This window comes from Chrysochloris asiatica, unplaced genomic scaffold (genome assembly GCF_000296735.1).
Source record: "Chrysochloris asiatica unplaced genomic scaffold, ChrAsi1.0 scaffold00038, whole genome shotgun sequence".
Lineage (NCBI taxonomy): Eukaryota > Metazoa > Chordata > Mammalia > Afrosoricida > Chrysochloridae > Chrysochloris > Chrysochloris asiatica.
This window is the reverse complement of record NW_006408556.1, coordinates 3826393-3850619: the sequence shown is the minus strand read 5'-3', so window position 1 is coordinate 3850619 and position 24227 is coordinate 3826393. Positions and strand designations below refer to the sequence as shown.

The window sequence follows — 24227 nt, the reverse complement described above, 5'->3', positions numbered from 1 at the left end:
AGCTGGGGACAGAAAATCAGTGGTTGCCTTTGCCTTTGATCAGCTAGTTTACAGCTTTGAGGGAACTGGAGGAAGAAGATGGAAAGTGATTTTATAGGCAGTTGGATTGAGGATGGAGTATGTGTAGCATTTGGAATTGGGCATGAACTTGTTGGCTATTCATTTTGAAAAACAGTAGTTGAGGAAGTTAGGTTTGAAGTTAATTCTGAGAGGGAATGGCAAACAGGTAGGTGTAGGAAGAATGAACAAAGTCAGGCAAACATCTAGTGCCTTCAACTTCATACCTGGGTAACTGTTCTGCTCTTGGCTCCCAAAGTCTTGTCTCTGGCCTCAGGACCCTAAGACACCCATCTCTAGGTGGCTTTCTCCTGATCCTCTTCCATTGTAGACTGGAGATGTGCACATTAGGAAAAAGAAGATGAATAAGAAAAAAGACAGAGGTTTTCTCTCTTGGGGTAGAGAATTACTGACCAGTTCCATTGGCTGCCACAGTCACGAGGTCCATGATGAGTCCATGGTGAGGCATAGGGTTGGCAGGATTGGTTTAGCAAACACAAGTGTCTCTCCCACCTGCTCCATCAAGTCCCCAGAATTCCTGTCCTACACATCATGTGCTTCTGAGCTATTGTCTTGGTTTACCCCAGCTGAGGGCCCTAAAGTCTGAGTAGCCATTGGTGGAAAGTAAGACAGATTAGATGCTTCGGGACTCAAGGTTCATGAGATTCAAAACGTTTTTTTCTTCCACTCCAAACACACATTCTCCTCTCTTGGGTAGCTATAAATAGGGTTCTAATAGAGAAAAAACAAAACAAAACAAAAACCCAGAAAACAAAATACCCTCCATCTAGACAACATAGAAAGACTCTAAATGATTGCACTTATTAGATGTGGACAAGGTGGGCAGAAGGCTCGCCAAGTGCACACACATTCCTCTTGCTGCCCATGGCCTGGGGCCAGAGGTAGGTGGCTCTAGGCTGACCGCAGAGCAGGGTCCTCTTTGGTGGAGCCAACAAGCCACCTGGAGTTACAAGGGATAGACAACTATGGGATGAGGCTCAAGCTGGCTTCTGGTCAGCAGCCATGTTTCTTCAAGGACAGCACTTAGCAAGAGTAGTAGGGCTCCCCCAGGGAGCACTTTAGTGGGGATGAGGGAATGGCTGGGCCAGGGAAGACAGGAAAAGGGATTAGTGTTTGAGGCTGGCTTCTAATCATTCTGTAGTCTAGTCTTTAGATACATTTTCTTTCCTTTTGTTTTTTTTTTTTTTTGGTGATGCTTTAAAACCTGGTTTCTGTCCTGCAGAGCTATATAGTCTTTCTCTTGGAGAGCCCTAAAGGCATATTCACCACGTAATGCCTGCTGCTCTTCCTTATTCAGCCGGTGTCCACTAGCCCAGTGGTGTGAGCCATCTGTAAGCCCTTATGGAGTAGACCCCAGGCAGACATGTGGGGAAGGAAGGAGATGGGCTGTGTGGGTGGTCCAGGGCCACAAGCCTTGTGCCCCAGAAGTTCCAGCATCAAGGCTGTAAGTCAAAGGCTTCTTTGGCAGGACCCTGGGCTGTTAGAGTCACCCTGGAGGTATACAGCCAAGGGACGTTTTGGCTCCTGATTAGCAAGGCACAACCCTATAATGACAGAAGCCCCCTCATCCCCCTCCCCATTCTTCACTAGACCCACTTCCTTTGTGGGCCTCCAGCACCCTTCTGAGCTGATGAGAATGTGAGCTGGTGAAATAAGCAGTTTGGTTGGGGAGGACAGTACTATTCCGTTACCCCTCAGGGGAAATAGAGCCAGCATTGAATGGCTTTTCCAGGGAGCATGTAGGAAAAGGGAAACTATAAAAAGAGAGACAGAGAGAGACGAGGAGAGGAAACTAAAGACAGAAAGGGAGTGCCTGGTCTGTACTGATTTTTGTCTCTCTCTAATAAGAGAGAGGAGAGAGTTCCTTGTCTGTGGGTGGGTGTTGCCGGCTCTGAGGGCTAAGGAGTCTGGGAGCTTCAAAACCGGGATCCCTGTGTCTAGGGATACTATTTGTAGGGCCTCAGGAAGCTGGAAACTTTGGAGCGGAGCAGCTTGATGAAGGATTTTGGCAGCATTTCTTTGTGCTTCTCTGTGTACTTGAAGTAATTCTGGGGGTGGGCCAGCACCTCAAAGAAAGCCTTGATGAGCTTCTTGTCCTGCAGAGAATGGCAGTGCTGAAGTCAGCCTCAGTATTGGAGGTAAGGGAGAAGGAACACCAGTCTTAACAGCTCCTCTTGATGTCTAATAGGCATTGCCAACTGAACAGACCTAGAAATAAACTCTGGATTCCCATCCCCCCACTTGCTCCTTCTTCAGAATCCTACAGCCCAGTCACTGCTCCCTCCTGCCATTGCTCAGGCCCCAGTATTTGGAGTCATCCTGACTCTTCTCTCTTGTTCATAGCCACAGCAAATCCTGTCAACTCTACGTTCTAAATACACTCACCTCCTGACCTATTCTCATCGTATGTACCTACTGCTCTGGTCCTGCCCACCGTCATCTCTCGCTTGGATTACTGAAATAGCCTCCTAGCTGGTCTCCAGTCCTCTACACTTGCTGCTCTACAGTCTTTTCTCCCCAGCAGCAGTCAGAATGAACTTTTTGGTTTTTAAAGTCAGTTTGTGCCCTCTTTGAATGATAGTAAAGCCTGAGTCCCTTCCACAGCCCTTAAGCTGTATGTGATTTGTCCCCTGCCATTAAGGAGCTCTGGTAGCGTAGTAATGAATCGGGCTGCAAACCGCAAGGTCAGCAGTTTGAAACTACCAGCTGTTCAGCGGGAAAAGATGAGGTTTTCTGCTCCTGTAAAGATTTACAATCTCAGAAACCCTGTACAGGGTTGCTATGAGTCGGAACCGACTCCACGGCACATAACAACAACCTCCCCTATTAGACCACTTCAGTTCCCCTTCACTCTACTGAGCCACACTGGCCTCCCTGTTTTGAACACATCAACCCGCTTCCATGCTCCTTTGCTTGGAATGCCCCTGGTCTTCTCATTCTGGTCTCTTCTCCTCAGAGAGGCCTTTCTTGACCACCCTTTATGAAAGAGCAGTATGCTGTATAGAGAGCCTCCTAGGTACTGTTGTTGTTGTTACATGCTAGACACTGTGAACTGGAATGCAGATCTCCTGGCTCCTAGACTAGTGCTCTTTCCTTGGCATCAGTGCCCCCAGCCTGTCCTACCCCTGGCCAAACAAAAAGAAGCAGAGCTTTTTTTAGCCTCTCTCAATTTAATCAGAACAACTGTACTTTAAGTACTGGAGTTCCACAGAGTGTTTCATTTTAAATTAGGGTGTTGAAATGCTTAGAAAATGTTTGAAAAACATCATTGAATTGATGCTCTTTTGAAATCTGCAAGTTTTGTGAGTTATATTGTCATGATAATCTTTATAATATAAATATTTTACTATTAATAAAGACAAAACTTTTTATGCAGTGATAACTGATGAGGGGCGATTCTATGACTAGGATTAGTTTCTTAAGTAAGGTTTTCCTGAAATTGAGATCAGCGACCCAGGGTGTCAACTCCATTCTTTAATAATAGAACTCTTTATCTTTAAAAGAAATTTAGGTAATTCATTCTAAGAAATGCCATGCCAGATCTGCTACTTCTTTGTGAGGACAGGGGAAGGAGTAAGGAAAGGGAAGATTTATGAAAAAGCATGTTTCTGTTTCATTTTCTATACAAGGGAGCTTCAACGAGTTTGTGAAAAGATAGAATTGAGAGATAATTAGATGTCTTGGGAAGAGGTAGGGGATATTTCACTCTTCCTCTTTCCTTTCTCATCCAAATTTTCCCCAGAGTGTAACAGTGTGAGTGACACTGGGGATCTGGTCCACCACTATAGTCAGGTGGGCTTGGGCTCAATCCTAACTTTACCACTAGACTGGCTCCTTACCTCTCTGTGCCTCAGTTTTCTCAGCTGTAAAGTGGGAATGACTAAAGCACCCTCCTTCTCTAGTGAGTGTATGTCTCATATGAGAACGTTCAGGTAAGCACTTAGCATGTTGCCTGACACATTGTCCAAGCTCATTAAGTGTTGGCTTTCATTATTGTGGTTAAAATCCACTTGCCTTTAAAATCTCCTGGTGGTTTTCAGAGGCATAGAGGCGGCCATCTCGTACTATGTCTTCTACCAGCTGCTCATAGTCCTCTGCAAAGCCAGCCAAGAGGAGGGACTTTAGTGTGGGAACTCTCCCTGCTCCGCTAGCCCCCTCCCAAGAACAAAGCCCCTCCTTTCCTTCCCCCTCTCCTTAACTCTCCTGGCCTTGCTCACCATCATAGGTAACGTAGGGGATCTGGAAGCCCCGGGCACTGTTAGCCTCACTTGTCTTGAAGTTGATCCAGAGTTTCCTGGAGCGGGCCGTGAAGGCGATGGGGCGCTCATAGGTCTGGCATGTCTCATAGGTGGTAATGGAGGATGGGGAGGCTGGGGAGACAAGCAGCAGGTCAGCTTACCCTAGCCCCCTAGAGGAAGGGATCACACTGACAGATCACCCTCCTCCCCCTGCCATAACACACACACACACACTCACTCTCTGTCTCTCTCTCAGTCTGCCCTGGGTTTGGCTCCTCTTTGACATCCGTATGCTCACACAGTATAAGACATTGGATATTTGAATGGAGGAGACAGGAAAGAGACACATGGAACACCACTAGCACCAATGCAGGTTTCTTTCTCTGTTGTCCTAACCTGTACCATTCATTCATTCATTGCCTTTTCCCTTTGTAAGTTTCACTTTTTCCAAGATCTCCTTCACCGTTTTGCCCTTATGGCTCCCTAACTTCACTGTCCCAGTTCTTTCTGTGCTCATCTGCTCTCTCTCTCCTTCCCAAAAAGATTCCAACTCCCTTCCCTTGGTTCAGCTCTGCAGCCACCCACAGTTCTTTCTCATGACGAGGACGTCCCCACACTCGTCCTCAGATGGCAGGAAGATCTCGGGTACCACGATAAGGATCTTGCGCTTGGGTGGGGGGTTGATGTTCCAGATGCACTCCACGCTGGCTGGGTAGTTGCCCGGATAGTTGGGAGACTCAATATAACCGGTGAACTCACCCAGCTCCCCACCACATTGCCGATCTGTAGCCAAGCCCCAGTGAACAGAGCAAGAGAGAGAAGTGAAGTCAGTGCAGTTCTGAAGTGGATGTCAGAATATTTGAGCAGCTACCTTTGTAGTTCATCTAACTTTCCAAGTTCTTTGCCCACCTTCCTTTCTGTCCTCATCTCACCTGACTCTCCCTCCCCCATTACCTAGCTCCAAGAGTGCTGCAGGTCCCAGCCTAGCAGCTGACCTTGAAATTGTGTGCAGCAGGGCAGAGGTGGAAGGTGAGACTTTTCTACCTATCCACCCCCAGCCCTGCTCTCTTTCTTCCCTTACACATTGCTCCCAGGCCTCTCCAACCCCTTTTCATGGCTTGGCCTGCCACATACTTTTGCACTGGGCCACACTGGTAGAACCATCGAAGTCAGTGCTTGTATTTCCTGGACAGCGGGTACAGAAGTTCTGCCGGAAGTCGGGTTGGTAGGAGCCCAGGGCACAGCGGATACAGCGGTGGATGCTCGTGTTGTAGTAGTGCCCAGGAGAACACTGGACTGCAGTGAAGGGAAAACACAGGAGTCAAGGGTGGTGGTCAGGTGGCAGTTTTAGGGCATGGGATGGACAAGACACACTATGGAGAATAAGATCAGGGACAGCAAAGTTCTTTCCAGGGTCCCATCCTTTCCCAGTCATACCAGAATTTTTTAAGCCTAGGGAAAATAAACTTCACAGAATAGTTGGCTACAGTGCTAATCCTTCTGACACTGGGCATAGAAACTATACAGAAATTCATTTGGGTACTGAGGGAATGGGCTACCAGTTTTCCACAGAGGGGACTGTTCATGATTCCCTCATTCCCAGACTTGGGACAGGTGACAAGTCAGGATTCGTCCTGTAAGCAGGACCATGTACTTGGTCAAACATCTGGCCTTTTTCCAATGTGGGGAGGATAGTGTGGTAAATACAGAGTGTAAGATTTTAAAAAATTATTGCACCAAAACAACTCGTACTAACTTGTTATAACATGTCTGAACAGGATCTAGTTTGAGACCGTAAGAAGGAAACGACATCAGTTTGAAAAGAACCTCTGTCAGAGCACCATGAATTCTGCTAAAATTGAAGCAAGAACAAACATCAAGTTTTTGGTGAAGCTTGGGTGGAAGAATGGTGAAATCATTGATGCTTTACAAAAAGTTTATGGGGACAGTGCCCCAAAGAAATCAGCAGTTTACAAATGGATAACTCGTTTTAAGAAGGGTCGAGATGATGTTGAAGATGAAGCCCACAGTGGCAGACCATGCACATCAATTTGTGAGGAAAAAATTAATCTTGTCCGTGCTCTAATTGAAGAGGACAGACGATTAACAGCAGAAACAATAGCCAACACCATAGGCATCTCAGTTGGTTCAGTTTATACAATTCTGACTGAAAAATTAAAGTTGAACAAACTTTCCATTGGATGGGTGCCCAAACTGTTGGGTGCAGATCAGCTACAGACAAAAACAGAGCTTCCAATGGAAATTTTAAACAAGTGGGATCAAGATCCTGAAACATTTCTTTGAAGAATTGTTAACAGGAGATGAAACATGGTTTTACCAGTATAGTCCTGAAGACAACAGTCAAAGGAATGGCTACCAAAAGGTGGGCGTGGTCTAGTCAAGCAAAAGTGGACCAGTCAAGAGCATAGATCATGGGAGCCATTTTTATTTTTATTTTTATTTTTTTTTAATACTCAAGGCATTTTGCTTGTTGTTTCTGGAAAGCCAAAGAACAAAAATATCTGCTTATTAGGAGAATGTTTTGAGAACGTTAGCCCAAAACTGTAGCAGAAAAACGCCTGGAAAAGCTCTATCTAACCAGAGAGCCCTTCTCCATCACAAGAATGCTCCTGCTCCTCCTCCTCATCAAACAAGGGCCATCTTGCAAGTTTCAATGTATCTCTTACCTTACCATCCTGATTTGGCTCCTTCTGACTGTTTTGTTTTCTAATCTCAAAAAAAAATTCTTAAAGGGCACCCATTTTTCTTCAGTTAATAATGTAAAAATACATTTAAAGTGAACGGATGTAAATACTGTTAACTGAGGGTACATGAGGGAATTGGGATCATTGTAATGAAAAAAGTGTATGATCTGTTGAATGTGGGACTGATATCTCTCTAAACTTTCACTCAATTCACAATAAAAAGTTTTATTTAAAAAAAAGAGAGAGACTGTATTGGCATGGTTAAATTCCCAGGACCGTCAGTTTTTAAGGGATAAACTTAATGGCTAGTAACCTTGCTTACACAATCTTGAACTTGATGGAGCTTATGTTGAGAAATAAAGTTTTTATTTTCCATCTTCTAATTCCATTTTTCCACACACACACTTTTTGAAGTCCACTCATTCTCAGGTCTGTTCTAGAGACTTGGAGAGTTTTTTTTTTTTTTTTTTTTAATCAGCTGGGGCTGGAGACAGCCTGCCCCAGTGGGAAGTAAGCAGCCTCTCACCTTTGGTGTCACAGTCCTGGAAGGAGATGGCCCCCTCATGCTTGGTGGTAAGACCCCCACCACATGGGAAGCAGAGAGTCCGTCCTGCTTCAGGCTGGTAGGTACCACGTGGGCATGGCTGGCAGGGTTTGAACCCATCTATAGAGTGTTGTCCAGGTGGGCACTGACCTGCAATGAACCAAGGGCCCAACTCTGATGGGGAAGGTCCTAGGTCACCCCATGGGCTCATCCAGTCTCAGGGAGCAGGGGCACACAAACAGGACGGACTAGGAGAATGGCCTGGAACCTGGGCCTGCTCTTAGGGAAACCCCATGCCCAAGGGCATCCCAGTGCCCACCCTACCCCAGTCTGTTTTGTTTGTTCCCCTGGCACCTGCACATGTGGTGATGTTGGTGGCTCCAAGAGGCCCGTGGGCATCACTCCCAGGGCAAAGGTCGCAGGAGAGCTGCCCTTCTCTCTCCTGGAAGGTGCCCGCTGGGCATGGCACACACTGCTCCGTCTGGCCGTGGTAATACGTTCCCTGCGGGCAGCTGACTGAGGGAGAGTCGGCCGTGCTAGCTACCCACCCCCCACTCCCCACCTCCCAGGCCTGGGACTCCCCTCCCCACTCCCCCAGATTCAGAGAGAATCTTTTCCTCAGGGAAAAAATGGACTCCTGCTTAGGGGTCATGGGACCAAAGTTGTGTGCAGGAGGGTGGTTGGCCCAGCCTGATGTCCTTCTGGATTTCAGCCTGGGACCCAAGGAGGGGATGGTGGCAGGTTGGAGTGCTGTGGCCTTCTCACAATTTAAAATGCAACTGAGACCATAAAGGATCCTGCTCTGAACTGGGCTCAAGCTGAGCCCTCCCAACCCCCCGACCAGTTCCCCCTGAGAGCTTCCTTACCACATTTGGTCCCAGTACGGTGCTGCCCGGGCCTGCAGGCTTCCACCACCTCTGCTCGCTCCCCAGCTCCTGGGCCCGGCTTGTGGGCCAGTTCGTAATCAAGGCCTGCCAAGCGCAGCAGGAAGCGGTCTTGGTGGATGGACTTTCTGAGCATCTTGAGGGACCCTTTCAGCCGCCGCTCCATCCGCTGTCGGAGACAGGGCAGCCCACAGCCAGCTGGTGATACATGGTGGTACAATTCAGGGAAGGAAGAGAAGGAAAGAATAACTGAGCATAAGAACTAGGGGAGCAAAGCTGGGAGCTAGGAGGGCTGTGGTAAGGACGAGCTCTTGGGTTCCACCCTTTCCCTGTGATGGCCATCCTCCCAACAGTGCCCTCAGTCCCACCTGTGGTTTCTTCAGCTTTGACCTCGGCCTCAAGTTCTAGGGTAAGCCGGGTAACCTCCTTGCCTGGAGGGGTCCGGGCCCGTCGGCCCTTGCCCTTCCTCGAGGAGTCACACTTGAGGTGGATGAAGGTGACCTGGCAGTCAGAGCAGGGGGCACCACCTGGGGGAGAGGACTTGTCAACCTGAGAGCACCCCCTTGAGGCAGGAACCATGCTCACTCCCAGCCCAGACCTCTCCAGATACCCTGAGCTCCATCCTCAGTCTCAGTTCTAATTAGTTGGGAGATGTGGGGTGATATCCTGGGCCTTTCTTGGACTGTCCTAGTGTGGTGCTGTAGGATAAGCACTGGACTGCTAACTCAAGGGCAGTGGTTCAAACCCACAACCCTATACATGGCTGCTATGAGTCAGAATCTACTTGATGGCACTTAATGATACATATACAACTGCTCCCCCCGGCTCTGTCCAGAGTTCAGGGTACCCATGGGTTTCAAGGGGCAGGGGAGATGTTGCTGAGAAGAGGAGCCTAAGGTGAGAAGGTTTTGGTGGCCAGACAGCCCACTGGCCCCCAGTCCAGACCTGGCCCCAGCATCCTGCTGGCCTCCTCCATTTTGCCTTTGTTTCGCAGGTGCAGCCGGCACTTGGCATCCTTGATCTTAAAGGAGGCCCGTTGTTTCACCAACAGCACTGCAGCCTCTAGAGGGATGGGAGAAGCTCAGCACAGGGGCCCTGCAGGCTGGGGACTGCTGTTGAGGGTGCTGAGAAATTGAGCAACAAGCCAGACACTTGGCTGGGGAGTAGGATTAGGGAATCAGATGTTATGAACAGAGGGTGGGAGGCAGTAGGGCTGGGGAATTACAGAGCACAACAAGGGGTTCCAGGAAAAAGGGCCAGAGGGATTAAGGGGGGGGGGGAAGTGTGTGTGTGTGTGTGTGGGGGGGGTTGAATACGAAGGGAATAGGGTCAGAACAAGGCCTCTGGACTGGTGCTCACCATGGCAGTGGTTGGCGTGTGTACTGTTCCCAGTTGGGCTGGCGCGGACAGGAGCAGCTTTTGGGCTCGGGGTGCCACAGCTCACAGTGAAGCCATTCTCAGACTCTGAGAGAAGGGGCCTGTCACAATTCGGGCCACCCCCAACCCTCACTGGCTGGAGAATCCAAGGGGGGCAGAGGGGCTATCTGGACAATCAGCCTTTCCTCTCTTCTCCCCCCAGCCCTCCAAACCCTTCTACACGCACCTGGCAAAAACCGGGCCCGGGAGGGGCAGCTCAGGGCACAGGTGTCCTTCTTGCCAGACCGGTTGCAACTGAGCATGGCTTTAGAGGCCCCAGGACTTCCCTGGCACTTAACGGGCTCTAGGGAGGGAATGAAGGAGCCATGGTAACACAGTGGTTAAATGCTCACTCAGCTGCTAACCAAAAGGTAAGCAAGCGGTTCCAGCCCACCAATCCGTTCCATGGGCGGAGAAGATGTGACCGTCTGTTTCCATAAAACATTTACAATCTTGAAAACCCTATGGGACAGTTTTATTCCAAATTCACCTAACTCTATGGCAATGGGTTTGGTATTTTTGGTTTTAGAGGGGAGAGAGGCCTCTCATGTTCTCCCTCAGCTGGGTAATCTGGGGGAAAGAGAATTAGCTACCCAAAAACTAGTATTCTACTTGCAGAGACTTCATGTCTGCAACTCATATGTCTATATCCCCCACCCAGATACACCTCAAGTCTTCCCTAATCTTTTCTCATGGATTACTCCTAGAAGCTTTCCCATGGCCACCAACTTCCTTTTGAAACGGCTGTGCCAGCTATAACCAGTAGAGGGTGCCACCCACCTGTGCAATCCTTGCCGTTCCAGTGTAGCCGGCCCTGGCCTGCGGGGCAGGTACACTGGTAGCTGCCAGGTGTATTGATGCAGCCAAAGCGGCAGCCTCCCCGGTTGATGCTGCATTCATCCACATCTGGGGGACAGACAGGCAATGGTATGAGGAGGGGTAAAAACCAGGTTGTAGGCATTTGGTTAGAGTTGAGGGCATCCCACAATGACATCTGCTCTCAGAAAAGAGCTCAAACCTAGAACCACCCTTATTTCTATTCCAGTCAAAGGAATGATTAGGAAAGGGTCAAGATCACCTGCTTTTAAAGTCTTCCACTCCTACAGACTGTGGGGCTGCAATCTGAGAGCAGAGGAGGGTGCTAAGGGACACTGCTGGGGATGCTCTGCTCTCCCCACTGTCCTCCAAAAGCTTTCTTCCTTCCATTTCTGCATGATGGGCTCAGGGTGACAGGAGTGAAAGCTGGCTTACCCCCACAGTGGGTGAGACCATAGAGCAGGTAGCCACGACGGCAGAGGCACTGGAAGCTTCCTGGTGTGTTGACACATATATGGTCACAGGTTCGATCAAAAGAGCACTCATCTATGTCTGGAAAGAGAGACAAGAATTCAAGCCACTAAAACTGTTTGGGGGTACTTGACCCTGCTCAGATGAAGGCCCCAAGTGAGGGGTCTTAGCTCTCCTCCTCAAACTGAAAGTGCCCACTCATGGGCCCAGCCCTAGGATCAGCAATGTCTACCTAGGCCCTCCTAGGTAGATGCAGGCCACAGCCTGCCAAGCACAGGCATTGGGGCAAAACCCATCCTTCCCTTCTTGCCAAGCTGTATAGGCCATTGTGGAACTAGCCGGCTAATACTGCCTGATGGAGACTTCATAGTGTCCACAGAGTCCCTCTGACTGTGGTCCTTGGCTCTCCTACCCCAAGTACCTCTCTCTTGGCCCAAGTCTGCTCACCCTGACAGTTCCTTTCATTGATGAGGAGCTTGTAGCCTTTCTTACAACTGCATTCAAAGCTGCCCACCGTATTGCGGCAAATGTGGTCACAGCCTCCATTGTTCAAGCGGCACTCGTCTATGTCTGGGAAGTCGGAACACAAGTAGAGAGAGAATAAAAGGTAGTAAGGCTGGCAACAAACAAGGCGATAAGATCCCTCCCACACTCACAGAGACAGGGGAAAACCAGGAGAACCCTGGGCGTGCCCCTTCTGACTCCCCTCTACTCTCCTATCTCCAGTCTTCCCTGCTCAGGGGACTTGTGGCCATTAGTAACACCCTCTGGCCTGGGACTGAGTCCTCTTAGAAACGAACAGTGGGGACCAGAGTCAGGTCCTGAGGGAATTGCTGGAAGCAGGTGGGCATTTGATTTGTCAGGTTAGCCCATGCCTAGTCTAGTGGCTACTGTCCAACTGATGGCCATTCCCCCAAAAAGGCTTGTAGGTCAGGGTTCATCCCTTCCTTGTCCCCTTCCCAGTCCTGTCACAAGAGCCATGAGAGGGGCCAAGGAGAGGTGGATTCAGAGGGGACTCACTTTAAAGGGGCAGCCCTTCAGGGAGGAGGAGCTGGGAGGGAGGCCAGGTTGGGAGAGCCAGTGGGGCTGGGTAGCTGGTGGGGGAGGGTGGGGGGCCAGGCAGGGGGCTGGACTGGGAGAGGTCTGGAGAGACTCAGGCCTGAGGCAGCTTTCAGCACTAGCTAGGGAAGGGGGGCGGGTGAGCTGCTTCCTTCCTGAGGTCAAGTTCCCCAAGCTGGTGGCAGACAGAACCCAGGCTACTCACCCCTCCTTGGGGAAGGGGGCAGGGAGGGCAGCCTTCCACTTCACTCTTAGCATACCTGTCAACAGTCCTTCCCAGCAGGAAACCTCTCAACTCTGGCTGGCTGACCTGCTGCCCCAGCCCTCCCCTTTTTGCAGCTGTTGAGCCAAAAGCCACAAAGGAGGAACCCAGTCCTCCTCCCTGTCAGTCCCCACTCTTGGTGACCAAGGGGACATAGACCTGAGGAATCATTCTTTTCAGTATGGCAACCTTCCCTTTTTTCTCTCTCCCTATATCCCCCAGACCTGGCTAATTTTAAAGTGGGAAAATAGAATGGCCAATGTGGGAAATTATACCACCATAATAGCTATTTGCCAAGCACTGTTTTAAGCACTGAATACATGGAGGCTTCAAAAAGTTCATGGAAAAACGACATTAAAAGATCATGGAATTTTCCCCAGTAACATTTTGAAGCCCCCTCCTCTGTAATTCAATCCTCACAACAAACCTATGAGGCCTGCACTGTTATTGTGGAGAAATTGAGGCACTGAGCAGTAACAAAGTAAGTTGCCTGCAGCCACAGAGTTGTAAGAAGTAGAACTTGACTTGAAGGCAGGTAGCCAGGCTCCCGCTCCTGGGGAATCCTACACAAGGTGGATTTGAATGGGAGCAGTCTTGGTGTGGTGCTAGAGGATACGCACTGGACAGCCAGGTCCGTGGTTCAAATTTACTAGCCCTTCCTCAAAAACCCTATACAAGGTCACTTATACAGGCACTGACTTAGCTTTTAGCAATAACAAAAACATGAATTGGAGCTAACTGGGTGGTACTGAAGAAGAAGGCACCTACTGAAGAGGCAGTGCCCCTAACTGGGCCCCCTCACCTCTCTGTGGCAGTTACAGTCTTTCTCAGGGGGAGAGATCTTTCCCCCAGAGCCTACCTCGAAGGCCTGAGGAATGTGAATTAGGAAGGTTATGGAACACACCTGTGACCTCATGCACATAACAAAGTCAGGGCTCCAATATCCTTTCAGACCCAGGGGCAAATGTGAATGACAGGTTCATTAACCAAGAAGGTCAGGGACCTAGCAGGAGGATAAGAATGGGAGCAAGGAAAACAAGGTAGGGTGGGTGCAGGAGGCACCAAGGAACTGGCTTGTTTGTGCCCCTCTAACGGAGATGGAAAAGGTGGACGGGAGACAACACTAAGATCATCCTCTGCTCTTTACAGTCTGGATGGCCTCCAGGAGGCCAAGGGGGACATCCCAGTGCAGGTATTTTATCTCTGTGTGGAAAAATATTTTTATGATCATTTTCTTTTTCTTTAATCTACTTCCTGGAGTAAAGAATTTATGATCGCTTTCTTCTTCTTTTCCTAAAGTAGGAATGTGTACCTTAAAAATCTGAACTAGCCAACCTGGTAAGGGAATAGATTGTGCGGTCAAAACCCTAGCCAATAGGGTGAGACACAGCCTTGAGACTCGCATCAGGGATTAACAACCCAAGTGGACTGCCCACTCGGTGTGCTCGCTAGCCTGTTCGTGTATGTACGGCTATGCGCAGGCACCCTCTTGCAAGAGTAAATTTTACTTTGCCAAGGTAATTTAGTCTCACCGAGTGTCTTTTATGCGACATCGGGATTCATTTCTAACATCTGGCCAAAGGTCTGGCGCTCCTATGCTCAGGACGCTCTTACCTTTGCAGGTCTTCCTGTCCGGCTGCAACATGAAGCCCACTGGGCAGCTGCAGTGGACACCAGTAGCCGCATCATGGCACTTACTGTCGCAGCCCCCGTTGTTGACAGCGCAGGTCTCTGTTTAGGGGGAGCAGGGGAGGGTAACAGGGTTATGGGCCTGAAGAGGTTCCAACCAGAGGGCAGTGGAGACCACAGAGGCCGGAGGGCAGACCTCAGCTGCCTCCCTGTACCTTAGAAGGAGCATGAAGTGGAGGCTCCCAACCCCCATCCCCTCACAAGTGCAGCCAAGCAGTCCACTTCCCTGCCCCCTACTTGATTGAAACAAGGTGGACAGCAGTGAGGCAGGTACAAGCCAGAGCTGTCAGGCAGGAATGTGCTGGGGGTGGAGGAGGTGGAGAGGGAAGAGAGCAGGGAGGGATGGGAGCTAAGCAAGGGTGCTTCTGGCTGGCAAGAAACAAGAAGGGGCCAGAGAACTTTTCATCGACCACCGCTTCAGTAAGTCGGAGATCATGGTGGGAAGAGTGATCTTCAATCCAATTGATCAACAATCCATCTCCCCCTTCTCTCTGCTCAGCTGTCTTTATTAAAGAAGACCCCAGTTCAAAGCCTGACTGCTTACCAGGGGCAACGGCACACTTGCTGGTCATTTCCTGGCCCCTTTACGTCTCCCTTCAACTCCTCCTCTCAAGGCCCCTTTTTCTTTGTTCCAGATGGAGATAAGCTGGCTGTTTTGTTGTTCTACTTTCAGAATGACAAGGTAATGTCTGGGGGGTAGGAGATGGGGCAAAAGGAGCAGAGTCCAGAGGAAGAGGAAGAGGAAGTTCTCAAGGATGTAGGTGGAAGAATGATAGAAACTCAATCTTTTAGATAAAACCCAAATCCTTATTTCAGTTGAGTCCTTTTTGCTACGTGCCCCCTCTTGACAGAGTGTGTGGGTGAGCTGCCCTCCTAATTTTTTGAATTCAGAGAAGGAGAAAAACAGGTTAAAACTACAGTCTGAGAGAGAAGAGGGGAGTTCAAAGGCATCCAAGGGAAAACCCTCAGCTCACAATAGTGCCTGGCCCAGACAGAAGGATGTAAGGAGGTGCCAACTGTTTTCTAGAGAATTCTCCCATAAAAGAGAGACAAAATCCAGAGACCTTAGCTGGGGAAGAGAGGAAAGTAGTTCTCAGAATTAGGGGAAGTGGACAAGAAAAGCACTGGAGAGTTTTAGTGTCTTCTGGAATCTCTGACTCCTAAACTCAGGTCCAGCCCTTGTCATTGAGGAGAGAGCAAGGCCAGGGCTCCTCAAGAACCTCCCCTCTGGCTGTGAGCACTGGCCCTACCCTGGTCTGTCAAATGTCCAGGGTTGGGAGCAGTCACAGTGGTAGTTCCTGTGTGTCACTCTCACCTTAGTTTCCCCTGAGGTTCCCCACCCTGAGGTTCCCCAAGACCATGGAAAAAACCTGGGAAGGAACCTTGAGTTCAGGCTCCACACTCAACCATCACCCCCATGAGAGCACTCTTAGCATACATAAGAGGTCCCAGACCACAAGCCCCGGGGCAGAGTAAGGGGAGCAGAGATCCTCCCCAAGTCTGGGTAGCTGCTGAGGGGTCCAGGATGGGGAACAGCAGAGCTGGCATACTGTCCCATGCAGGGTTGGGTCAAGACGCTGGGGGAGAAGCACCCACACCTCAGGGTAGCCTTCTCCAGTGCAGGGTGGTACATCCACCCTCTCTGCTCTCCAGGTGGAATTGTGAACAACCACCAGCTTCCTCCTCAGCAGGTACCTGCCTACAAGATGCTCATCACAGCACTTTCCTAAGGGAGGACTGTTGTTCTCCTTAGTTTATAGCACTGTAAACTGAGGACCAGAGAGGAAAGCAGGTTGCCTGAGGTCATTCAGTTAGAAGGTGGCAGAGCTAGAACTCAAACTCAAGTCTGAACCCAGAAGTCATGTTCTTAGCCATTAGAGTGGGAGAAAATGGTGAGTAACGCCAGGACTGGGAACTAAACTGAGCATGAACCCAAGAAAGAAGTCCCTAGTAGAGGATGGTTTCTAACCCTATTGCAACCTTCTGCCAGGTGGCATGGTGGGCATGATAGAGTTGATTGGGTCAGAAGCTATGCAGAAAGGCAAAGAGAGGGGCAGACACATGGGGAGAGGCTGGGGTGTTAGAAGGTGGAAGGAGGGACACAAAGGAAGGAGAGAGGCAAGTGACAGAACACAGACATGGCCAACATGGAGGCTCTGGGCCAGCGCTGGAGGACTCAGGCTTTCTGTCACTCGGTGGGCCCAGTGCCTGGGCTTCCAGGGGGCCCTGCTGGCAGGCTGGGGCCCAGTCACGCGGGGCCCAATGGGCATGCGGTTAGTGGGAGCCCCGGCGGGTTAGCCCTTCCCCTAGGCAAGCCAGAGAGCAAGCTGTGAGAGCAGACATATTTACCATTAGAAACCGCCTGAGGGGGGATGTGCTGCTCTAGCCGCCTTTCCCCTGTTTGACATTGTAAAAAAGCTGTTTAGATGCTGGGCAGAAGCCACTGTGGCCCCAGGGGCCCCAGCCCCCTCCCCACCCCCTTCTCCACCCCATAGGCCCAAACCAATTGCCCCAGGGAGTCCTGGAACCCCAGACAGCAGCCTTACTCCCAAGCCTGTCCTGTCTGGTGTCCTTAAAAAAGCCTGACTCCTGCCAAGTGACTAAGGGAAAACTGAATCTCAGAGAGGAAGAATCATGGGGCTAATACCATACAGCATGCTGAAGGCAAAGCAGGGATGCAGCCTCAAGCCTCACCAACTCCCAAATCTGAATGTCCTGATGGCGCCCAACAATGACATTTCCTCCCACTAGGGCTGGTGAGAAAAATAAGATAAGGCAAGAAGGCCAAATACGCTCTACTGGAGAAGAGGGAGAGGACTAGGAAAGGAAATAGTTGTGAATCCTAGAAGTGCCTCGTTTGCTCTCTTTGGCCTGACTTGGCTGTGGTCTGGATGGCAGAATGGGTCTTCAGTTAGAGGAGCACTCAAGCTAAGTAAGGGTACCCTCAAAAGCAGCCATGACCAAGGCTAACTCAACAGAAAGACACCAGAGAGGAACGAAGCCTTATCCTCATGCCCCCCTCCCCCCTGTCCTACTACATGCAGCTTTTCTTTGGGGACTGCATGCTCTTTCTTTTGGATTCTGGAGATATGTGTGAGTACGTCCAGGTGGTGGTTAGAGGTTTAGAAAGCAGAAAAATTAGGACTATGAGGAAAGGTGACAGGAGGCGGAGCAAACCAGCAGGAGAAGACACTGTCCCAGGGTCTCTGAAGAGTTTGTTCATAGGGAAACATGTAGCAGGAAAGACCTTAATTAAAATCAAGGAGAACTTTTCAAACCAGGTGCGCAGTTTTCTGGAGCAGGTATCCACCTGTTTGTGTCTGGGGAAAACCAGGGGGCAACTAACTGGGTCCCAAGCTTTGAGCCATGTCCGTGACGTATGCAGTTTCACACAGTGTGACTGTTTCCACACTTTCCCCTCCCCAGCATGTTGTACGCCACCAGATGAGCAGTTGTCCACACACACCCAGGCCCACAGAGCAAGCACACCTCCAAACACTTCCTTTGATTCCCTACATCTCCAGAGAGACACCTTGCCCCACCATCTTTCTCAGCTGGAAGCCCACAGTACTTAGCCTTTGCAATTAGGAATAAAACTCCAGGAATTAAGGAATGAACCTCATCTATAGTAGCTGAAGGTATGTGAGGGAGGGCCTAGGGATTCAGGAGAAAGGGTCCTGGTGTTAAGAGGGCCCCAGGCCAGGGTGAGATGATGGAAGCCTGGGGTTGGTGAGGACTTGAGAGGCAGGTGGCAAGGTGGAGCTGAGAACGAATACTACTGGAATCTGACATGGAGAGAAGGCAGTGTGGGCTAGGAGAAGGCGAGTGGGAAGGGGACTTAGAGGAAGAGTGAGGAGGGCAAAGATAAAGGGGAAAAAGATACCTGGAGCCAGGAAAGCCCATCTGTCAGCTCAGAGCTGGTGGTCCCAGAAAAGAGAAGCTGCCCCACCCCTACTAGTCCCAGAGTGGTGGCAGTGGGCTGTGGTAGCTCCCACCTAACCACACTGGTCAGCTGAAGAGCCTCTGGTCAGGTCCAGTAAGCTGAGTGTCCCCAGTGCTCCTCCCAGTTGTCAATTAATCAGCCTGGAGCAATTAGTCTGTTTGGCAACAGCTCAGTGCGATGAGAAGAGAGGAAGCTCCCGTGGTGGGGGGTAGGCAGTGGGGAAGGAGTCGGGTCAGTCCTTCAGCCCCTCTCAGAAGTTTCCTCACTAGGCCTGGCATTGTCTGGGTCCTCAGGCCTTCACCATTGCTCTATGCCCAGCACCTGGGCACCAAGTACCCCCACTCCCATCCCAGGGGGACTGGGTTCTCCTCTGGCCTCACCCACCGATGCATGTCTTCCCGTCGGTATGAAGCACAAACTTGACATGGCAGCCACACCGGGGGCCCTGCTCTGTGTCATCACATGTGTGCTGGCAGCCACCATTACCATAGTTGCATGTCACTGTGCACAGAGGGGGCAGGAGCCTGTTAGCCTTCTGCTCCCCAACCCTGCTGCTCCGAAACCCAGATCCTGGCCCTTGGTGCTAGTTGCCTCTCCCATGCTCCCTTTCCCTCCCAATCCCGTGCTCTTGCTCTAAGCTCCCACCTCCCTCCTGGCCCTGTCTCCACCCACCCCTCTGCCATCCCCACCATCTCACATTTACAGTTCCGCTGATTCTTGGTGAGCTCGAAGCCAGGGCGGCATTCGCAAGCAATCCCCCCCTTGGGTGTCTCCCGGCAAATGTGGGCACAGCCATGGTTCTTGTTCATGCAGTTCATTCCTTCTAAAAGGCAAGAGGAGGGAAGTGAAAGCTCTGTGCCCCAGGATGGGATGCCCGGGGGCGGGGGGCACTAGAAGGGGTGGTTGGGGACCTAAGAACTGGGAGAATTCCACTGAGGTGGCCACATGAGGGGGTGCTGATTCTCCCCCTCATAGGCCTCCTGTTCTGCTCACAGAGCTGGGTGCTGCTAAACATAATTCAGTGGCCATTCTAAATGATGAATGAATAGATATGGATCCCTATTGCAGGAGGAAACTTGCATGATTACCCTATCCTTCAAACAACCCCAAAAGAGATATGTGTCTAATAGTTATTCCGTACTGTGAGAGGTACTGGCTGGATTTAGGAAGGACTCAGAAAAACATAAGACATGGTCCCTTCCCTTAAAGAACCTACAGTTATGTCTGCTTCTGTGCTGGGGCTACAAGAATGGACAGACATAACCCCTGCTCTCAGGGAGGTCACAGTCTAGTGGGGCAGGAGAGAGACATAGAAGCAGACAACATGGACCCCAATATTCCTGCCTGACCCCCAAACCCAGGGTAAGGCATTGATGAATTCTCTCAGATACGCAGGAGCTTAAGCTCAGCTATCTAGTCAGGGCTATCAGACACCCCAGCTCTGGACATAGGGGACACTCTGCTGTAGCCTCAGTCCCACACAGACCCCAACCCTGATCTTGTTCACACACAGCCTTCAGTGTGTGACTGGGTTGAGAACAAAGGGTGAACTTGGAGGCAAGGAGAAGGTCCCAAGCAAATTGGCAGAGAAGCCTGGGCCAGGCCGGGCAGGTCAGGTCAGGGCAGGGCAGGGCAGGGCTGACCTTCTGGCCGCTGGATGCAGGTGTGCTGGTTGTCGCTGAGAAAGAAGCCTTCCCGGCAGTGGCACTCATAGCTGCCCATCATGTTGACACAACTCTGCTGACAGCCGCCGTTGCCCTCGGCACACTCGTCCACGTCTGTGCAGGAGAGGTGGTGCAGGCCAGGGTCCAGGGAGTGCCCAGGACAAGGCTGAGAGCAGTCTTACCAACCCAGCACCTCCCCACAGCCCAGCATTCAGCCAGGCACGTCAAGTCAGGCAGTTTTGACTCCACACATCCCCCCTCTCGCCCTCCCATCGGGGAATCCCACTGAGTCTGAGGAGGCCACCTCTAGGGCAGTGCTGGGGAGCCAGCGAAGTGGGGAGGTGACATCTGAACCTGGCTCCTCTCCTCTAGGGGAGGACTGGCCTTCTCCCTCACCTGTTGAGAGTGGGCCTGAGGGCAGAGGAGATCATCACAGGGGGACAGCGATGGAGCTAAGAATGGAGATGTGGTCAGGAAAAAGTAACAGGGTGGCAGCTGGCTGTGTTGCAGTCTGGGACACAGAGGGCCTGGGGAAGGGCTGTGTTCTGGGAGAACCTTGGTGTGGCACTGAGGGTGGGGAAACTTCTTGTGGGGCAGGGGCCATTTCTGTGGACAGGCCATGGCCGGGTCCTCTCTTCCCTCCCCCTATGCCTGGGCTTACTGCCATATTTCCTAGCCTTTCTCCTATTTTGGCTTTAACAAAACAAAGTCAGGCAGCTTGGCTGAGAGGGATGGGGGAGAGCTGCCAGGCCACACCCTAGATAGGGGTGGGAGAACAGTAGGCTCTCACCCCAAAATCACTACCCCCAGACTCGAGTGCCAAGCTCATCACTGCAGTGCCTTGACTCTATCTCCAAGCTAGCTACCACCCTCCCTCCCAGGTCCACAGCCCTCCTCAATTGGCCCCGGCCCAGGAATCATCAGGGGGGTTTGTTGTTAAGTGCTGAAGAGTCAGTTCCAACTCATAGCGACCCTGTATAGGGTTTCCAAGGAGCAGCTGGTGAGCTTGAACAGCCAACCTTGCAGTTCAAACTGACCTTGCAGTCCAGCGCATTAGCCCATGGAGCCACACCACGACTTCAAACAGAATAGCTAAAATCTGGGTTCCTGAGGGTCTCAATTGCCCCTCCTTTCCCATCACTGCTGTGGACCTAACCCTATCCTTGCCCCTTCTAGCTTAGTGTACCTGTTGGAAAAGCTTTATTATCTCTGCCTCAGCTCCAACTTTCCCTACAACCTTACTCCTCCCAGTTCCTATCTTCCTGCTCTTGCCCTAGCCTACCTTTGTTTCTTCCTTCTGCTGTTTGCTCTCTTCTATTTCAATCTTGTGGCTTTGCTACTATAGTCAATTTCTTTCTTCTAGTTCTCAGTTAGGAAACTGAGGTAGCACATGGACAGCTTTCTCAGGGTCCCCCTAAGAGCCAAGGGTAAGGTTGAGACTTTGAGCCTGAACCCTAGATAGCTCAGCCTCAGGCTCTGTCATCTCCTCCCCCTGATCCCTTCTCTGCTTACCCTTCTGGTGTTGCTATTCCCTAAAACACATTAGGGAAACAAGGCTGGGTGAGAATCAAGGGCCTAGAAAGACCATATTTCCAGTCTTGTAGGCAAGTCACTTTTCTTCCCAAATGAGTACCAAAAGTGGTCCTCAAGGGTTTCTGGGTAGGCATGAAGTAAGGCCCTTCCTAGGAGCTAAAGTGGTGGGAGAGGTGGCCAGGATGGGGGAAGGCCCAGAGTGACCAGAATTTACAGACCTGGGTTGGGAATGAAACTGATAGGCCAGTCCAAGGATGGGTGTAACTGGGTTTAGAGGAAGCTCTGTGGTAAGGAGGCTCTCCTAGGCCAATGGGACCTCAGAAGGTGGGTATATGGTCAGGTGAGGGTGATGTGCCTGGACGGTCTGCTTTCTGGGCACCTCTCCTGTCTTCACTTCTTCCAGTCCCCTATTTGCGTCCGTAACAGAGAGTGAAAGTTTGGGAAAGGGCCCCTGGATTCAAATTTGAAATCCTTTTCTGCTATGGGTTTCAGTTTTCCCTAGCAATTTTCCAAATTGACAGAAACCAAAATTGAGTTCAGGTCCCCAGAGACTCTCCTTTGTCTGATTCTGCTTTTGGGACCAAGGGTATCAAGTCTGATGGAGGTATCAGGAAGGAGTAAGACTGGAGATTGCAGGGAAAGCTGGGGAGAACCAGCCTGGAAGGACCAGAATCTCCCCAGAGCACAGGGGAAGATGTACCAGCATCATCAACATTCCTATTTATTGAACATCTACTATCTGCTAAGGATTGTATGTGGCCCTTCCCCCATGTTCTACCATGGTGATCCATTTGGCAGCCCTTTATGGGAACATTAAACACTGGTTGCCACCAAGTGGATTCCAGCTCATGGCAACTCTATGTGTGTCCAAACAGAACTGTGTTCTATTCAGTGTCTGACTTTTCAGAAGTCTCCAGGCCTTTCTTCAAAGGTTCCTCTGGAGGACTCAGACCTCCCACCTTTTGGCTAGTAGTCAAGTGCATTAACCATTTGCATCACCCAGAGACTCTATCATTCCCATTTTAGAGATGAGGAAACTGAGACTCCCAGAGATTAGCTGATTTGTTCAAGGCCTCAAGGCTTTAAGCAGCAGAGCCATGGGTCTGTCTGGAGTCAAAGCATCATTCTTCTCTTAATGCCTCACATTTATTCTCAGCTGCTGACCCTTGCCCAGAGAGAGCTTCCTAGCAGCATCTCCTCTTATGTTCCCCATCCAATAGCAGAATTATTTCATCCTCACTCGGAAATGACCTTGTTCTTTTGTGTGCATGTGTTTGGGGAATGCGGTTCTTTTTGATAGTTTTTCCATTCTTGCCTCAGAAATGCTGAAAATGCCCCCCACCCCACTAGACACTCCACACCGCCCCCCATAGTCTCCCATGCTCACCCAGACAATTGTGTCCATCGTGTGCCAAGTGGAATCCATCATAGCAGGTGCATCGGTAATTGCCAGGGATGTTGACGCAGTCGTGCACACAACCTGCATTATCCTCTCGCTCACACTCATCCACATCTGTGGGAAACAAGGAACAGACAGGGTTCAGTTGAACCCTCCCTTGCGCCCTCCACTGTTCACTCCTGGGATTGGCCCTGTAGGTTTAATATAGCCTTCCTTGTGTGTGTGTGTGTGTGTGTGTGTGTGTGTTTACATAGTTACTTTCATACCCTATAAAACATTTTCCATTTTGCTCTTTTCATCTAAACTTGTCATAAACAGTTTCCCATGTTTCCACTGAGACTTCCTAATTAGCATTGTAAATAGTTGCAGAATATTCCATTGTGTTGCTATATCATAATTTATTAATCCCTTTTCTCTATTGTTAGACACTTAGATGCCTTCCACTTATTTTGCTATCATAAATAATGCCTCAAAGAACAACTTCATCCCATATATTATTTGGTTTCTTTTAGTTTCCTTGGAATACGTCCCTAGGAGTGAAATTCCTGGGTCAAAGGGTATGAATAACTTTTAAGATTCCTACCAAGTATTACAGAATCACTTCAATTTTTCATGCCAGGAGCTAATGAGAGTACCTCTCCTCTGAAGTCTCACCAACACTGAAGGTCATAAATTTAAAATAACACCTCAAGGCTGCTTTAATGTGCATTGCTTTAATTATGAGGGAAGAGAAGTGTTTGTTTACAGTGTGAGTTTCCCCTGGGGTCAATTGTCTGTTCCCATCCTTTGCTGGCATGGTGGAAGGGTCTGAAGAGGAAGGCGCCAATGTCAAGGAATGTCAGGCTCAAGATTCTGATCCCTAACCCCTTGCTGGGCTGTAGGGCTGTGAGGTATTCCTACCATGGGTCTCTGCATTCTATAGGATGCCTTTTGTACAAATGAGAAAACTTCTCCACCCTTTCCCCCATGTGAGTGGGGATTCCACAGAGGGAGTGCACAGTCTGGCCAGCTGCCCCCAAGCCCCTCCTCTTGGGTGCTCCCAGCCTCACCTTTGCAGTGTTTCCCATCTCCTGTGTAGCCAGACTTGCAGATGCACTTGTAGGACCGTGGGGTGTTCTGACAGATAGCATCGATGTGGCAGTTGTCGGTCCCCTCCACACACTCGTCCACATCTGACAGGAGGAGGGGGCTTATGAGACCCTCTGTTAATGCCTTCTAAGGGGTATGTTGAGGGTGTGTTCCCAAAAGGCAAAATCTGTTCTTTAAAACACAGGCAGCTACTGATCCAGAAGCAGGTGTCCCCCACCCACCTAGGATTTCAGAGCAGGAAGACTCTAACTTCGGAAGTTCAGAATGAACCACCCCACTACCCTCACACACACTGCATCCACAATGGCAGTGAAACTCCTTCGTTTGGAAACTCTTCTCGGTGATTTTAAAACAAGCAAACAAACAGTCCCTGGACAGGGTAGCACACTCACCAACTAAAAACTAAACAAATCCACTGCCATCAAGTTTATTCGGAC

The 24227-nt window shown here is 50.2% G+C and overlaps 1 protein-coding gene across 3 annotated transcripts in view; it reads right to left on the bottom strand.

Annotated features, from left to right (window-relative positions):
• SCUBE3 (signal peptide, CUB domain, EGF-like 3) overlaps positions 1-24227 on the bottom strand; it is a 43493-nt gene continuing 19266 nt past the window's right edge. The window contains exons 1-22 of one of the 3 annotated variants that reach the window (XM_006860390.1): positions 23751-23820; positions 22690-22815; positions 19749-19883; positions 18803-18928; positions 18490-18606; positions 16512-16559; positions 14088-14204; positions 11600-11722; positions 11117-11233; positions 10646-10771; positions 10053-10169; positions 9809-9913; positions 9395-9511; positions 8818-8976; positions 8432-8647; positions 7920-8081; positions 7548-7715; positions 5451-5612; positions 4902-5099; positions 4296-4448; positions 4093-4172; positions 1062-2174 (exon numbers count right to left, since the gene is read on the bottom strand). In XM_006860390.1, coding sequence (XP_006860452.1) covers positions 2025-2174; positions 4093-4172; positions 4296-4448; positions 4902-5099; positions 5451-5612; positions 7548-7715; positions 7920-8081; positions 8432-8647; positions 8818-8976; positions 9395-9511; positions 9809-9913; positions 10053-10169; positions 10646-10771; positions 11117-11233; positions 11600-11722; positions 14088-14204; positions 16512-16559; positions 18490-18606; positions 18803-18928; positions 19749-19830 — 2643 coding nt within the window. In that variant the 5' untranslated portion in view covers positions 19831-19883; positions 22690-22815; positions 23751-23820 and the 3' untranslated portion in view covers positions 1062-2024. Of the gene's footprint in view, positions 2175-4092; positions 4173-4295; positions 4449-4901; positions 5100-5450; positions 5613-7547; positions 7716-7919; positions 8082-8431; positions 8648-8817; positions 8977-9394; positions 9512-9808; positions 9914-10052; positions 10170-10645; positions 10772-11116; positions 11234-11599; positions 11723-14087; positions 14205-16511; positions 16560-18489; positions 18607-18802; positions 18929-19748; positions 19884-22689; positions 22816-23750; positions 23874-24227 lie in introns of those variants that run through there. The other 2 variants (XM_006860388.1, XM_006860389.1) reach the window with 2 other exon arrangements.